General features: G+C 29.6%; 2 protein-coding genes across 5 annotated transcripts in view; one reads left to right on the top strand and one right to left on the bottom strand.

The window, feature by feature from the left end:
• The window catches only part of LOC122506745 (myb-like protein X), a 65,668-nt gene that overhangs the window by 2,795 nt on the left and 48,259 nt on the right, over positions 1-14,614 (top strand). The window contains exons 3-6 of the mRNA XM_043619066.1: positions 1,932-2,045; positions 2,291-2,407; positions 2,553-2,706; positions 2,934-6,871. Of these exons, the coding sequence (XP_043475001.1) occupies positions 1,932-2,045; positions 2,291-2,407; positions 2,553-2,706; positions 2,934-6,871 (4,323 nt within the window). The remainder of the gene's footprint in view (positions 1-1,931; positions 2,046-2,290; positions 2,408-2,552; positions 2,707-2,933; positions 6,872-14,614) is intronic.
• LOC122506746 overlaps positions 9,086-14,614 on the bottom strand; it is a 38,654-nt gene continuing 33,125 nt past the window's right edge. For all 4 annotated transcript variants that reach the window (XM_043619070.1, XM_043619067.1, XM_043619068.1 and 1 more), the window contains 2 exons: positions 11,447-14,049; positions 9,086-11,354 (listed from right to left, as the gene is read on the bottom strand). In XM_043619070.1, coding sequence (XP_043475005.1) covers positions 11,842-14,019 — 2,178 coding nt within the window. In that variant the 5' untranslated portion in view covers positions 14,020-14,049 and the 3' untranslated portion in view covers positions 9,086-11,354; positions 11,447-11,841. The remainder of the gene's footprint in view (positions 11,355-11,446; positions 14,050-14,614) is intronic.

The following is a 14,614-nucleotide window of genomic DNA, read 5'->3' as shown; positions in this document are numbered from 1 at the left end:
ATATTTTCTTTTACGAAAAAATTTTCAAAAGTAGGGTGAAAAAAAAAATTAAATATGGACACCACAAAAATTAGCAGAATGTCACATAACTCTGGACATTTATTCAGGGTTGCAATGCTCTAACTATTTCCGTTCAAAAGATAATGAATTTTAACTGTTTTCACAATTTAACTTTTCGCCCCAGTCTCCCCTATATTTGATTGAAAAATTTCCGAATAATCGATAGAATTTCCTAAAATTGAATTAAAAACAAAAAAAAAAAATAAAAATTTTCAAAGAAATTTTTCAAAAATTATTAAAAATAATAAATTTAAAGAAGAATCTTAGTTCAAAATTCTGGAAAACAATAAATGAATTGTAGTGATGAAAGTAATTTGTAATAAGTTACAGTAACAATATTCTTATAATATAAAATAATTTCTTCTTAAGAATTCAATTATTTTCACAAATAATACATTTTTTTATAGTAATTCAATTATTTAAAAGAATTTGAATAAAATTCTTCGCTAGAAATCAATTATTTTCTTTCTTGAGAATTCAATTATTTTAAAAAATTTTGATAAAATGCTTTATAAATTTGACAAATTATAATAAAATCAGTCATAGAATACAATTATAATTGTAAAATAATTATTTTCGTAAAATACAACATTTTTTCTAGAAATACAATTATTGTCAAAAATGTTTATAAAACTCTTCGAAACAATTCAATTATTTTCGTAAAAAATAAAATTCTTCTAATCAATTCAATTATTTAAGAAATTTTAATAAAATTCTTCCCAAGAATTCAATTTTTTCAAAAATAAACATTTTCACAGGAATTCAATTAGGATTTAAAAAAACTTATTTTAATTCTTTGTCAGATTTCAATTATTTTCAATTTTTTTATTGAAATTCCTAGATAAAATTTAATTATTTTTAAAAAGTTTTTAAAAATTCTGAAAAATTCAATTATTTAAAAAAATTTGAATAAAATTCTTCACAAGAAATTAATTATTTTCATAAATAATAATATTTTTCTATGGAATTCAATTATTTTTACAAATAAAATTATTCACAGGAATTCAATTCTTTAAAAATTTTTTTAATAAAATTCGTTACAAGAATTCAATTATTTTCATAAATAACAAAACTTATCGCAGAATTTCAATTATTTTTATAAAATTTTTAATAAAATGAGAGAAAATTGCATTTATTCTTACAATTTCTTTTTAAATTCGCCGAAAGAATTAAATTATTATTAAAAATTTTGACAAAAAATTCGTCATAAAAATTCAATTTTAAAAAACATGCAATTACTGAATAAAGTATTTATTTTTGTATTTAAATAATAATTGAATTCTCGGGAAAGTTTGAAGTTTCTAATAAAAATTGATTAAAAAATGAATTTCACTTAAAATTTTAAATTATAATTGAATATTAAAAACATTATAGCGTGAATTTTTAGAAATAATTGAATACTGAAAAGGGTTAAAATTAAAATCTTTAAAAATTTAAATTTTTAGTTAAAATATTCTTATGAAATAAAATAATGATTTTATTACTTTGTCATCTTAAATTTATTATAAAACATGAAGATATTGATTGCTCCGAGTTGAAGATTCGGAGTGATCGATATCTTCATGTTTTATAACAATTTTTTATAAGTTGTTTAATTTCAGTCTTTTGAAGAATTTTAATTTTTATGGAAAAATTAATAATTAAATATTTATTTAAAAAAGATAAATATAAGAATAAAATTAGAATATTTACAATATTTTAATACTTTATTAAAATTTTTTTATATTTAAATATTTATAAAAAATAAGTTCAAAAGAAATAAATAACAGAAATTGTTTTTAATATTTACAATATTTTAATATTGTAGTTGAATTGACAATATCTCTAGAAATAAATGTTAATATTTAATTTTATAATTGTTTTTTTTTCAGTATACATTTGGTCGTAAAGCGGAAAACGATGTTGTTCTATTTGCACCGACAGTATCGAAAAATCATTGTATTATTCATCATAATTCAGATGGATTGTTCGTTGAAGTTTTAGAGGTAAATTTTCAAAAAGTGAATTTATTTTGCTCAAATGAATAAAATTTGAAATTAATTGCAGAGAAAAAAAATTTGAAGGATATAGAAAAAAAAGAAAACAATATTGTTATTTAGGAACTAGACAAAAAAAAATGTTTGGTATGGAAAAAGATATTAATTTTAAAAAAATTGTTTTTTCTTTTTTGATGAAAAATATTAATGTTAATCTTTGGTAATTAATTAAATTAAAAATAATTTTTTTTCAGAGTTTGGCTGGCGTTGTTATTAACGGACAAAAATATACAACCGGCTCGAAGATTGAATTAGAAAATTACGATATCGTTTCTATTGGACCTTTAAATAAATACAAGGTCGAAATAAAGGTACATAATTTATATATTTTTCAAGAAAAATTATTTATAATGTTTTAATTTTATATCAAATTTTCCAAAATATGTAATAGATTGATCCTTCAATTATTTTTAAATTTATTAAAAATTTATTTTTTAAGAATCACAATTTTTCCAGCAAAAAACTGTAAGCAATGAGGAAGAAACAAATTTTGTGTCTGATTTTGAAACCGATTTTGAAAGCATCAAAGAAGAGGACACGGAATATGAAGACACGGAATTTGAACATGTAACGAGCTGTCTCGAGGACAACGACTGCGAAGAAATAGAAAGTAAATTTCTCAATTTTATCCTTTCTTCATTAAAAAGTAAACATTTTAAAGGAAATTAGGAAATTTATTTTAGTTACTATTTTTTCTTTTATTTATTACATTTTTTTTTATATAATTTAAGTAAAATAATGTAAAAAAAGAAAAATAATTTAGATAAATTAATTAATAATATTTACTTAGGTACTTTAATTTAATTTGAAATAATTATAAAAAAAAAATTGTCGCAGGTGAAGAAAAAGTCGATTTGGAAACAACAACCAGCGAAATAAAAACAGAAATAAATACAGAGAATGAAAGGGAAGAAATTACATCACAGGAAATTCATTCAGCAATGGAAATATCATTCGAAGAAGATGAAAAAAAACCACTCTTCTCAAATGAATTATTGGAAGAAAATGCATCTTCAATATTGTCCAATGAATCAACAAAATCTATTGAACAAACATTAGTCGATGATAATTTAATAAATTCCAAAGAAAATGAAATTTCTACTAATAATGAAACAAAATTAACTAAAAATAGTGAAATAGATGAAATTATTGTGCAAAAAACTACCAAAAGCGATGAGTTCTGCAAAAAAGGTCAAAATTCTGCAAAAACAGATTCCAATAAAAATCAAAGAAAAGCAAAAAAAATAGTTGTTGAATTTTCCAAAGAAATGGAAATTTTTGCTGATAAATATTCGGAGGAAAATCTAAATTTCGAAAGTGATTTTTACGAAGAAAATCGAATTAACGTGATAACTGATGAATTATCCGTTGAAAAACGAATTTCTGTCGACGAATGCGAATTTTCTGGGGAAAATCGTATTTTTGAGAATGAAAAATCTGGGGAAAGCCAAATTTCTAGGGAAAATGATGAATTTTCTGGACAAAATCGAATTTCGCCAGAAAAAGACGATGTTACTAACGAAAATCAAATTTCAACGAATGAAAATCGAAATTTAGGGGAAAAAGACGAATTTTCCAGAGAAAATCGATGTTCGACGGAGGAAAGGGAATTTTCCAAAGAAAATCAAAATACAATGACTAAAAATTCTAGTGAAAATCGAAATTCTACGGAAACCAGCGAATTTTCCAGAGAAAATCGAAATTCATCGGAAAAAGAGGAAATTTCCAGAGAAAATCGAAGTTCGACGGAAAAAAAGGAATTTTCCAGAGAAAATCAAAATTTAATGACTAAAAATTCTAATAAATATCGAAATTCTACGGAAAACAGCGAAATTTCTAGAGAAAATCGAAATTCAGCGGAAAAGGAGGAATTTTTCAGAGAAAATCGAGATTTAACGACTAAAAATTCTGATAAACATCGAAATTCTACGGAAAACAGTGAAATTTTTAGAGAAAATCGACATTTAGTGGAAAAAGAGGAATCTTCCAGAGAAAATCGAAATTCTACGGAAAACGACAAATTTTCCAAAGAAAATCAAATTTCAGCAAAAAAATTTTCCAAAGAAAATATAATTAACGATGAAAATGAAATCTCCGACGAAAATCGTGTAACTCTGGGGGTATCAACCAAAGAATTAGAAAACATCGAAAAAAATACGTCAACAAGTCCAATTTCCACAAGTAATAAAAAAATCGAATCAAACAAAGAGAACAATTTTTATTCTGAAAAAGAAGTCGAAAATTTTGTCTTACAATTTAATAAAACTCCCCCTCAAGCGGTAATTAATTCTAAAAAATACACTAATAAATCCAGCGAAACAATTGTAAATGAAAAATCACCAAAATTAACAAAACTAACGGAAAATCATTCGAAAATTGTAGCAAAAAGAATTTCCCCATTCAAAAGACGTTATAGTCAAAGAAGAGAAGATTCACAACAAAGTATTCGTAAATGGATGAGAAATCCTTTAGATCAAAATATTGTCAATAAAAATCATTTGCCCGAAGTGAAAATTGTTCTCGAACGTTTAGATTTTGAAAATTGGCAAAAATCACGTTTTGATTTAATAAAAACAACTGAAAATTCAAACGAAAATCGTGAAACATTGAGAAACATCGAGAAAATTAACTTGGAAAATCAAGAAAAAATCGCGTCATCAAATGAAAAATTTTATTTAGAAAAAGACGGAAAATCGAAAAACTTAGAAAATCGCAAGAAAATCAAGTTAAAAAAGAAATTTGACGGCAGAAAACGAAAAAAATTGTCACTCGAATTGGAAAAACTCCAAAACTTGCCAATCGAGTCGGAAAATCGAGAAAAAATTGAAACGGAAATAACGGAAAAGCGAAAAAAGTTGCCACTCGAATCGGAAAATCGAGAGAAAATCGAATCGGCAAAGAAATTAAGAACTGAAGATCGAAAAGAATCGGAAAATCCAGAGAAACTCGATTTTGAGTTAGAAAAATCGGAAAAATCTAAATTGGAATTAAAAATCGGTAAACGGCGAAAATCGCAAAACGAGGGAGAAAATCGAGAAAAAATTGTAACAAGAAAGAGATTGAAAATCGACAATCATCAACAATCGTCACTCGAGTCGGAAAATCGAGAAAAAATCGATTCCGAAAATAATTTTCAAGGAGAAAATTGTGAAAAAATCGATAACCGTCAAAAATCGCAAAACATTTTGGAAAATCGAGAGAAAATAGAATCAAAAAGAAAACTAAAAGTCGATAATCGTGAAAAATCGGAAAATCCTGAGAAAATCGAATCGGAAAATAATAAATTAGAAAATTCGAGAAAAAGAGTAAAAGTCGATAATCGAAAAAAATCGATAGACTCTGAAAATCGAGAGAAAATTGAATCGAGAACGAAACCTACCGTTGAAAATCGTCAAAAATCGGAAAATCGAGAGAAAATCGAATTGAGAACGAAATTAAGGGGTGAAAATCGTCAAAAATCACAAAACGAATTGAAAAAACAAGAGAAAATCGAATTGGAAACGAAAGCTAAAGTCGAGATGGTTCAAAAATTGCGAAATGAATCTGAAAATCGGATGGATAAAAATTTGGAATTCAATATTTGCAATAAACGTCTTTCTGTCACCTTAACGGATATTATGAAAATGAATTTTTCGAAGAAGAAAAGTGGCATCGATTGTTCATCACCTGAAAAATTTCTCTCTGATTATTTAAGAAGCAAACATTCATCTTTAAAATCTTCATCAAAAAAACTATCGCCAGGAACAAAATTGAAAAAACGTCGAGAAATTCCCGTCACTAGAAATTATGTGTTAACAAAATATTTTTCGTTGATGAAAAAAGATTCTTCAAATTTGCCGAAAAATTTTCTAAGATCAGGTAAAGCTTCTTCATCATTGTCTGATGATTACAAAGGTGGTGATGATGCTAAAAATAATGCTAAAGATGTCGATGCTAATTCTGATGATAATGATGAAGATGATACTGAGGAAGAAGAGGATAATGAGGACAAGGATGATAAGGATTACAATGCAAAAGATGATATTGAGAATAATGATGATGACATCGAAGAACTAATAAATAAAGCAAAAATATCTCCAGAAAGAAAGCTGATATGTCCAAAATGTTCAAGAGAATTTAAAGGACGAGCAGGATTACATCGACATTTGTACACACATGGCAGGAAGAGGTACATTTGTTCAATTTGCGATAAACGTTTATCATCTAAATATTATCTACGAATTCATGAAGAGAAACACGTAATTAAAGATCGACCATTCAAATGTAATAAATGCGACAAGAGTTACATTACAAACTATGAATTAAATAAGCATTTAGGTTCACACACTGTTGAACGTAAATTTATTTGTGATACTTGCCAGCATACGTTTAGAACAAAAAGTGATATTAAAGCACATATGAGAGTTCATCAATCAAATAAAGTTTCATGTAAAATATGTAACAAAGTAATGAATCGTAAACATTCACTTTATTATCATATGAAAACACATGAAAACAGTGAATATAAATGTACCGTTCAGGGTTGTATTCGAATTTTTAAGCTAAAACAAGCACTGGAACAGCATCTTATAACACATCAGAATCTTAAGGAGCACAAGTGTCCACATTGCGAGAGATGTTTTAATTTTACGAAAAGTAGAGATCGACATATTCAATTTGTACACAAGAGGAAGGGACAGCATGTTTGTCAATATTGTGCTAAGAAATTTGAATTAAAATCATTTCTGGTAGCGCACTTGAGGACACACACTGGTGAACGTCCATTTATTTGTAAGGTGAGTTTTGCCACTTTCTTTATCTAATTACATTTTTAGAATGAAAAGAATTTTTACACCATTTTATTAACTACCAGCGTAGAAATTTTTTGAAAGAATTCAACTATCTTAAATATTAAAATTCTTTTCAGAAATTTAATTTTCAAAAATTAAAAAGAAATTCTTGTCGAATTTTCATTTTTGAAAAAGCAAAAAAAAAATTGTATTCTTCTTTAAGACGCGGGACCTGAAAAATTCTTTTGGAAAATAATTTGATTTTAATTTTTTTTGAAAAATAGCCTTCATTTTGTTAAATTAAAATTTTTTTTAATGAAACCTGTGGGATTTCAAAGAATATTTAATCTGAACTTAGGTACAAAAAGAATCATTACATTATTGGTAGTTGCAAGAAGGATACAATAATTTTAATATTTTTTACCGTCATTTTCTTGAAATCAGACTTCGCAGTTTTAAAAATTGAAATGCGCCTAACTTTGTTAAGGGCATATGGCCAAGTTGTGAAATGTAAACAAACAAAAAGGTAAACCAACCAAGCACTAAAATCGCAATTTTGTGACAGCCTGTTCTCCCATAAAAATTAAAATTTTTACACTTTCTTTATGAAAATCGTAAATTAGAGTACTAGGAATAGACCATAAAATTGCATAAGCAAAAAGAAAATATCATTCAGGCTGAATATGAATTGGGGTAACCATAGGATTAGCTAAATTAAAATTTTCAGGGTCCCCTAAAACATAAGGATTTAAACAATTAATAAGTAATAGTCTAATAACCATAATTAGTAAAACTAATAAATCTTTAATAAGAAAATATTTATGAAAAGGAAGACAGAATGTTGTAACAACGATAAATATATAATTCCAATTAGTTAACACTTATTACATTAAATCACAGAGTCGTCAACTTAGCAATTCTACACGGAAAAAATTAATTTAGTACATTGTACGAAACTAATTTTGGAATAGCGGATACGGAGAGGAGTTTAGTATAAGATAAAACAGAATCAATAGTAATATATGATGACTGCGTTTCTCGAAAACTCAAAAAAAATTCTATGGAATTCACAAATGATCGGTTGGACGTTCTAATTCAAGAGTTTTGTAAAATGTTTAGCCTGAAGCGCATGCGCCACGGAAAAAAATATTCACGGAGAAAAAAACGAATAAAGCAGAAAAAAGAATTTCTTAATGTACCAATGAGCTCTCAAGACCATTTTTTCTCGTCTTCTATAGGAGATAGATGATTGGTTCGACACATGTGACTGCACTCTACAACGCAATGGTTCGCTTGGATTGGCTTACTTTATTCTGACACTAACTTAACGGAAATACGCATACATATAAACGAATTCTGACGCAACGCACATACAATATAACTCGCACTTGTAGATGAAAGAATTGAGTTTCTTTACATACTAACTGAAGAGATTAAAACTGCGCTTGTGAGAAATGTCAATATACTGAATATTAATTTTTAAAAAAATCATTTTTTTAAAAGTTATACAAAATATTTTATGGTTTTTAAAATAACATTTTTTGATTATAATTAGTTATAAAATCTCTATAAAATTTTTCAATTTTTAGAAAATAATTTTATTCTTAATTTTAAATTATAAATAAATTGACAAAAAATTTTCAAAATTAAATTCAAACTCAAAAAATGTTTATATTAAATTGTCTAAAATTTGAAGTAATAACAGTTAAAACTTGAGAAATTAATATATATATTGTCATCGGTAAATATTATGATAAACTATAAAATTTATTGGACTGTAAATTAAAAGAAATTAATAATAATTAAAAGTTTGGATTACAAAAGCACATAAAAAATGTTACGAATTTGGAACAATGAAATGTGAAATACGTAAAAGAAAACAATTATCCAAATGTTACCGGCAGGTAAAGCAGTTCTCTTTTTCCTTCCACATATTATATCTATATACAGCAGACAAGTTAATACCGACGCGACGAGACAAGCTTCAACATATCTATTTATAACGCGACTTTTGGTACACCCCGTATAGAATTTTACGAAACTTTGTGTTCGAGAATTCACGATAGACAGCGAAGTGGAAACTCAAACCACGCGTTTTTAGATTGCACGAAACATTTTTACCATTTTCTGATAAAATGTTCACCAGAAAATACGAAACATTTCTACATTCAAGCTTGTTTTATAAATTACAACACTGGTTGCAGTTTCTCGACAATTGTTCTGCTTAAAGTAGTGAAAGTTTCTGGGTTTTTGAAAAACTTCGTCTAGGAATCTTAAATATCCGCTAGTGCGAAATTAGTTTCGTAAAATCTGCTGAACTTATTTTTTCCGTGTATACACAACCAAACTGGGAGAAGATTTAACCTCTCCCGCTCATTCCATCCACGCTTACTCCGGCTTCTTCTTCTTCTTCTTTTTTTATGGCTTCGACACCCGAGTGTTCCAAGATTCCTCTCGAGGGAGACACGACTCACATCCTATATGCCGAAATGTGTTTTTCTTTTTATTATTATTTTTTTATGTTAAGTATTGTCTAAAAGTAATGCCCCTTCTCAAAATTGCGGGAATAAATTTTTTTTATAGGTTGATTTGTTTTATGAATATGAAGCGTGTCTTTCTCCCTATTACTTGCAGTGTTCGGTCTCGAGTTTATTTTACATTTGTTTGTCTCGACTGAGTCTCCTAGTTAGAATCTAACTTGCTTATCGCATCGTTCGTTTATATTTGTCAAGTTTCTATTATCTTTCTATTCTGTATTGATTTCGCGATTATCTAAGTTAGCTTTTTCTTTAATTTTAAAATTTAATCCTTCTAATGATTTGAGTTGTCGATTACATGTTTCGTTTCGTTGAACCGAGTTATTCGCATTGTCTAAGTTTATAGTTTGGTTGTTTTCGGGGTTTGAATCATAATTAAAAATGTTGTCTATGGGTAGATTTTCATATGTTGGGCTTATTTTTCTATCTAATTTAACATTGATTTCACGAGTATCGGTGTGTTCGTTACCTACATTTCGAATTTTTATACACTTTTTGCAAGGAGCAAAATGCGCTGGCTTAACATTTTCGATGAAAACATTTTTCATTTTTCTGTTGACATCAATTTTAAGCGTTCTGTCTGCGTTTCCTTCAATAACTCTATGTGGGCCAGTATATGGGCACTGCAAAGATCTGTTGTTGGATAGTGCGCGAAGGAATACGTGTAAACAGTCGTTCAATTCTTTGTGTATGAAAATATTATTTCTGATGTGACGTTCCACTGGTTTTGCACGTAGCTTATGCATATTGCGGCGGAATTAGGACTAAAAATTTCGCAGGTCAGTCGGTTCGTCCCCAGGAACGATTAGTTCTCCGGGGATTCTGAGGGTTAAACCGTACAGAAATTCGGAAGGGGATGACCCGTTATTCGATTGAGAGTGCCGTTAGATGCCGGGTGATATGGGGTGGTTCGCACCCTGATACATCCACTCACGCTTTACAATTCCGTGAACATTGTGGACTCGAATTGAGCACCTTGGCCAGAAGTTATTGTTTCGGGACTTCCAAAACTTGTAACCCATTGATCATTGATAAATAATATCGAAATCCGTCACATTCTGGGGGAGGTCCGAAAATATCTATGTGAACGTGTTTAAAACGTGCTGATGGGGAAGCAAATTGTGCCGGCTTCACATGAACATGCCGTCCCGCTTTAGCTCGCTGATTAAATGCATCCTCTGGCCCAGGTTTTTATGTCGCACTTCATCGACGTCCAAACGTATTTGACACTGATAAGTCGTTTCGTGGCTCTCGCGCTAGGGTGAAATGTCCCATGGAATAATTGAAAAATGGAACATCGTAAACTTCTTGATGCGAAAGGTCGCATTTTCTCTCCGGGAATGTCGCATCATATCTCGGTTCTTTCGTTGCCTAATGATATCCTGTTTAATTTAAGGGAAGACTTCGATTCGTAAATGTTTTTCACTCCTCGTCTTCCTGCTGTTCGTTGACCAATTATTGTCAAATGCTCGATAATCCGTACTTATTAGGGTTATGTTTGGATCGAATTTAAAATAGAATTATTATTTAAATTTTTAAATAAAAAAAGAAAAACTATGGAAAAAACTATTGTTAAAGAAAAATGAAATAAATTAATTTAAAATTTTTAAAAATTGAAAAAATGAAACGTTAAGAAAAAATTAAAAAATTCCTCTCCTTATTATTGATTCTTATCAATAGTGATAATAAGAATTAATGAGAAGGTCCCTTCTCCCCTTATTTAGTCATAAGGGGCCAGTACGCATGAAAGCTTGCATTCAAGTGAACTTGAACCCGGTATGCCGCCTCTAGGGCGCAGAACACAGTGTTCCCACTTCCTCGAGGGCTGCCAGGCGCGAATATAATTTTTTTTTAATCGTTGATTTGTTTATGAAGACGGTAAACAAACGAAATTGCGACGATAACAACAATAAAGAAGGCGTCGAATGATGAAAACGTCTAGAAAATTTAATCTGAAAATAAAAAAAAATTATATATATTACTTAGTATATTCTTGATTCAACTAATTACTACTTGATTTAAATATAATAATTTTAATACTTACTTTTCCTATACTGGAAAGTGGCTTCGTCAAATGGTGCTTCCTTGGGGATTATTCCCTCATCGATGAGTCCCACGTTCAGAATATTTCGTCCACCGTTAATGTCACGTTCCCAGGTAGTGCGGCATTTATTACACTGCAGAAATCTGTGCGGACTCTTGGATTTTATCACATCAAAGCAGCAATTGCTGCACAGCGCAGTCGTGTGATACTCATTTACTTTAACGAATTTCAAGCGTTTGTCACCAAGTTGTTTTGCTCGATTAACAAACGTTCTCTTCAATTGGTTCAACGCTGTACCAACGTAGCCACGTGTAAAGTTTGGTAATGATGCATTACCAAAAGCCACAAAACAAGGTTTTTGAAAAGTTTCTCCAATTAAGAAATTCACCAATTTTTCACATTCCCTCTGACACGAAACATTTGTCCATTTTTAATCGCACCACACATTTTTGCTCGTGCAACTCTTGAAATCTTTGGAATAGATGCAGCTTATACTCGATGATTCTCTTGTAATCTCGCGAGTTGGTTTTTGAAAAATTGGCAATTTTTTCTGGATTTTCAAGCACGTACTGTTTGTAATATTTTTGAAGATCTAGACCAAATTCCTTTTTCCTTTCCCTTCTTCTGAAATCATTCATCTGCCAACGAAAACTGCTGCTCTTTAAATAAATGTGATTATCCTTCAATTTGTCTTCCATTGACGGTTGTGCACCACGAACTCTTCTTACACCACCCAATGTCGCCTTCTTGCCGGGATCGAAACCATAAAAGACTTTAAAACGAGTTTCCGGAGCAGGGTCTTCCTTTTTTTCAACAGATTCCATTTTTGGAACATTAAATATTATTGAAGCATCGACGCCATTTGTTGTCATCACTTCAGCAAATGCACCAACTTTGCCCCTTTCCGCGCTGGAAATGTCAAAAATGTACTTCCATCTTTGAATTTTATTCTTGATTTGTAAAAATCGATTGATTTCTACATTCTTGCAAGTTTTGGCCTCTTTGATTTGGCGTTCCTTCTGTTTAAAGGGAATTGACTGCTGCCTTATCTGCAATTCTTTTCTCAAAAATACATCCTGCTCGGCACCCTTCTTTAAATCTTCCAGACCTGTATTGGAGTACAATACATGTGCAATGCCGAGTTGAGCTTGCGGTACAAGAACAAAATTGTGAATATTGTTATCGTGAAAGTATTGTTGAACACGTATCATGAATAGAATGAATTTTGTCCATTCAGAATTGCGATCATCGTCCTCACCATCATCGTTCACGTCTTGTTTCATGTTTTGAAAATTCAACCATTCTTGGGGATTCAGAAAATTATTATTAAATTCGGCAATGTCGCAAACATTCTTGTTGAGAAGCTTTTCAACAACTTGAATAGCTTCTTTTCTCGTGCTAAGAGTGTTGCGAATTCTACTTGCAGAGCTCGACCACCTATTCTTTAAGGCTATATCCTTTCTTTTCCCATGAGTTTTTGAATGTTTTTTTCTTTTTCGAGTTTTTCTCTTTGAAAAAACTTTCTCACGATGTGAATTGTCTTTGGCACGATTTTCTCTTCTTTCTTGAATTTTCAAATTTGGAATTTCTTTGGAAGTCCTACGATGATTTTCCTCTCTCGATGCTGCTGCTGTTGCTTCAATCTTTTTTAGCTTGCGACGTCTTGCTTTGAATTTTTTGCGATTCCTTCGCTTCTTTTTATTGTGTCTCTCTCGTCTTTCCATTTTTAAAATTCTCTCAGCTTCCGCATCATCATCAAGAGCATCCTTCACAATTTTCTCTTCTTCCTCGTCATCGGCAGCATCAGTGTTTGAAGCATTATCTTTAGATGATAAAAGATGTTGAACCAATTTCGACAATCTAGTTTCGAAATGTTTCAAGAAACTTGTTTTAAATTCCCGATTCATTTTACGAGCTTCTTCTTGAATAATGGATGAACGATATTCACAATCGTAAAGTGGCATATTGCCTCGTGTCACTTTATATTCTTCGATTAGCGCTACAAACTGAGGATCTCGAACAATTTGAGTATTTATTTTTCTTTTCAACGCAATAAAGAGTTCTAAATAATTGGGACCATCGTTCGTCCACTTTTCAAGCAAATAATGATTTGTGTCATGACAAAGAGACTGCAACGCCATCAAAGAAACTTCTATTCTCATTCTGGATACTATTTTCGCATCTTCAATTATTCTCTCCTTTACGTCATTTGATTTACATATGGTGCCCAAGAATATTTTGACAGTCGACTTTCGAGTTCCCAATCGTTTGAGTCGCTTCCTTTTTCTTTCATCCATAGGAGGTTCTTCATCTTCCTCTTTGTTTGCCGTTCTCTTTTTAGTAATTTTCTTTTTATTCTTTTCCAAAGAATCATCTTTCTTAGTCTTCTTTAAATTGGTATCATTCTTATCTTTATCGGCACGACGTCGTTTCGCATTTTCCTTATTTTTATTCGTGGTATTCCCACATGCGGCAGTAGCAGGACATTTTGAAGAATTTGAAGTATTATTTAAAGAAGTAGATGAAGAAGGTAGAAAATCTTTTAATGTTATTGACTGCCTCTTTCGCTTCATTTTTTTTGTCTCCTGGCAAATATTTCAGACCTAAAAGAAAATTTAAAAATTTTAATCTTATTTTGAAATTAAGAAATTTTAATTAATTAATTTTTTTAAATTACTATTTTCAACAATTTTTAACTAAAATTCTTCTTTAAATCAATTTTACGAAATTTCAATTATTCGTAAATTCTTCAATTAAATATATATTCGAAAATAAAAACTTTAATTTAAAAAAAATTCAATTAACATATTTCAAAAAAATTACAGGGTGGCTGCAAAATTTTATTTTCAAAATTCCCTGACTTTTCCCTGATTTTTCCCTGACTAATTTTTGATTTTCCCTGACTAAAAAATTTTTGAATTATTTAATATTCTACATTAAAATATCCGTAAGAAGGTCCAAACTTATAAAAAATGTGACAGCACCATTATAATGAGCTATATTACAAAAACGGCTAAATAAAAAAATTAATTGACATTAAAGTATCAAAGTTTTTTAATTTGTGGTTTCTTTCGATCAAAATTCCCTGACTTTTAAAGAATTTTTAAAAATTCCCTGACTTTTCCCTGATTTCCAGTTTTTCCCTGACTTGCGGCCACCCTGTAATTA

The sequence above is a fragment of the Leptopilina heterotoma genome, unplaced genomic scaffold (genome assembly GCF_015476425.1).
Source record: "Leptopilina heterotoma isolate Lh14 unplaced genomic scaffold, ASM1547642v1 Lhet_43, whole genome shotgun sequence".
Classification (NCBI taxonomy): domain Eukaryota; kingdom Metazoa; phylum Arthropoda; class Insecta; order Hymenoptera; family Figitidae; genus Leptopilina; species Leptopilina heterotoma.
This window is presented reverse-complemented; position numbering and strand designations above follow the sequence as displayed.